This window comes from Eurypyga helias, unplaced genomic scaffold, assembly GCF_000690775.1.
Source record: "Eurypyga helias isolate BGI_N326 unplaced genomic scaffold, ASM69077v1 scaffold24670, whole genome shotgun sequence".
Classification (NCBI taxonomy): Eukaryota; Metazoa; Chordata; class Aves; order Eurypygiformes; family Eurypygidae; genus Eurypyga; species Eurypyga helias.
Window position 1 is genome coordinate 4817 of NW_010224133.1, and position 1549 is coordinate 6365.

Below are 1549 nucleotides of genomic sequence, written 5' to 3' on the forward strand. Positions count from 1 at the left end.
AAGCCCTGCTCCGGCTGCTGCCGGTGGCTCTGGAGGGAGAGGATCGTGGCATGATGGGCATGGTGCTGTGAAAGGCTCTTAGCCCAAAAAGCCCTAAAAGCCCCTGGAATCCTGAAAAGAAATGCCAAATTCCCAGGTTTATTCTAACCCAAGGCTGGATCGCTGCTGGATTAAAATCTAGACCTGGGAAGGGTCCACTTTCCCGGCTGGAGCCACCAGAACTGCTCAGGGCACGCGCGCACCAGGCAATTACTGGCTGATGCTTCCGAGCGCTCGCGTCTCATCCCGAACAAACGTGCACCCTGCAGGTTTTGGTCTGCTTTCAGCTGTGGATTCCAGGGAAGTAAATATTCCCAGCGTTAGCATTAAAGGTCTTTTTAGTGATCTTGGATCAAGACCTGGCAGAACTGCTAATCTCACCCTCGCTTAAAAAGGGATCCGTTGCATTCCACTGGGTGCAGATTGCAGCATCCACGGAAGGGTTCAGGAATTCCAGCAAAGCCACAACGTGGTTTCATTTGTCACGTTGTGGATCAGCCACAAAACCGCCCGGGGGCTCGCTTTCCCATCAGAGTCCTTCCCTCTGTGCCGGTGGCACCGCTGCGCTGCCGCCCCCGCCAAGCTCCCTGGCAGCGCGGGCAGGAGGCCCTGGCTTGCCTGACCTCTGGCCAGGGGACGGAGCGGTGCTTACGCTAACGACGTGCACGTGCAGCGTGCCGGAATGCGGCAGGCCAGAAAGCAGATGGCTGTCCTTCACGGCATCGTGCTGGAGTCAGTTTTCCCTCAATAGCTTGGGATAGTTCCAGCCTGCGCAGGCACATCCCCCTACGGTGCCGGGTGCGTGGTGGGACACCAGACGCTGGCACAGCCAGCATTCCAGCGGGGAAAAGCTTGCGGCCAGGAGCCCTGTCCGGCCGGAGGCAGACGGTGACAGGGAGCCGGGCAGCACGGAGTGACGTACGGGTACGAAACTGCCACCAAATCCCTCGGGCTTATTTGCCTGCGAGATCCGGGTGTTGCCAGCTCCAAGACATTCGGAGACGCGCGCTGTCGTGACGGAGTGTCCGGCGCTACCTCCGCGCGCAGGAGCATCCGGCTGATCCCTGTCATCTCTCCCCAGATCGAGTACGAACACAGAGCGCCCGAGTGCCGCCTGGGTTTGAAAGAAGGCCGCCCGTTCTCAGGGGTGACTGCCTGCCTGGACTTCTGTGCTCACGCCCACCGGGACCTGCACAACATGCAGAACGGGAGCACGCTGGTAAGTCCGCGGCGCGCAGCCCCCCCTCCAGCACGAGCCGCGTCTCCTTCGTACCTCCCGTCCGCTTAAATCCACGCTGGCAGAAGGCGGGTGGGGAAGGAGCGGTGAGGCCGGGAGCAGCTGACTTGCTGCCCCCTGCACAGCGTCTCGCTGTGAACGAGACGGTGCGGGTTCAGTCGGAGCGGGTCTGTGGGTCACCGGAGAGAAGGTCCCGGCCGGGCTGAAGCGCCTGCTTCGCTCTTCCTGTCGCAAAGCGGCTCCTGTTTGTCCCCCTGAAACACGCTTTTTCCC

General features: G+C 61.1%; 1 protein-coding gene across 1 annotated transcript in view; it reads left to right on the forward strand.

The window, feature by feature from the left end:
* The window catches only part of LOC104516316 (methylcytosine dioxygenase TET2-like), a gene marked incomplete at its 5' end in the record, with an annotated part of 5384 nt that extends 3902 nt beyond the window's left edge, over positions 1–1482 (forward strand). The window contains 2 exons of the mRNA XM_010160612.1: positions 1121–1258; positions 1402–1482. Of these exons, the coding sequence (XP_010158914.1) occupies positions 1121–1258; positions 1402–1482 (219 nt within the window). The remainder of the gene's footprint in view (positions 1–1120; positions 1259–1401) is intronic.
* Between the last annotated feature and the right edge of the window lie 67 nt (positions 1483–1549).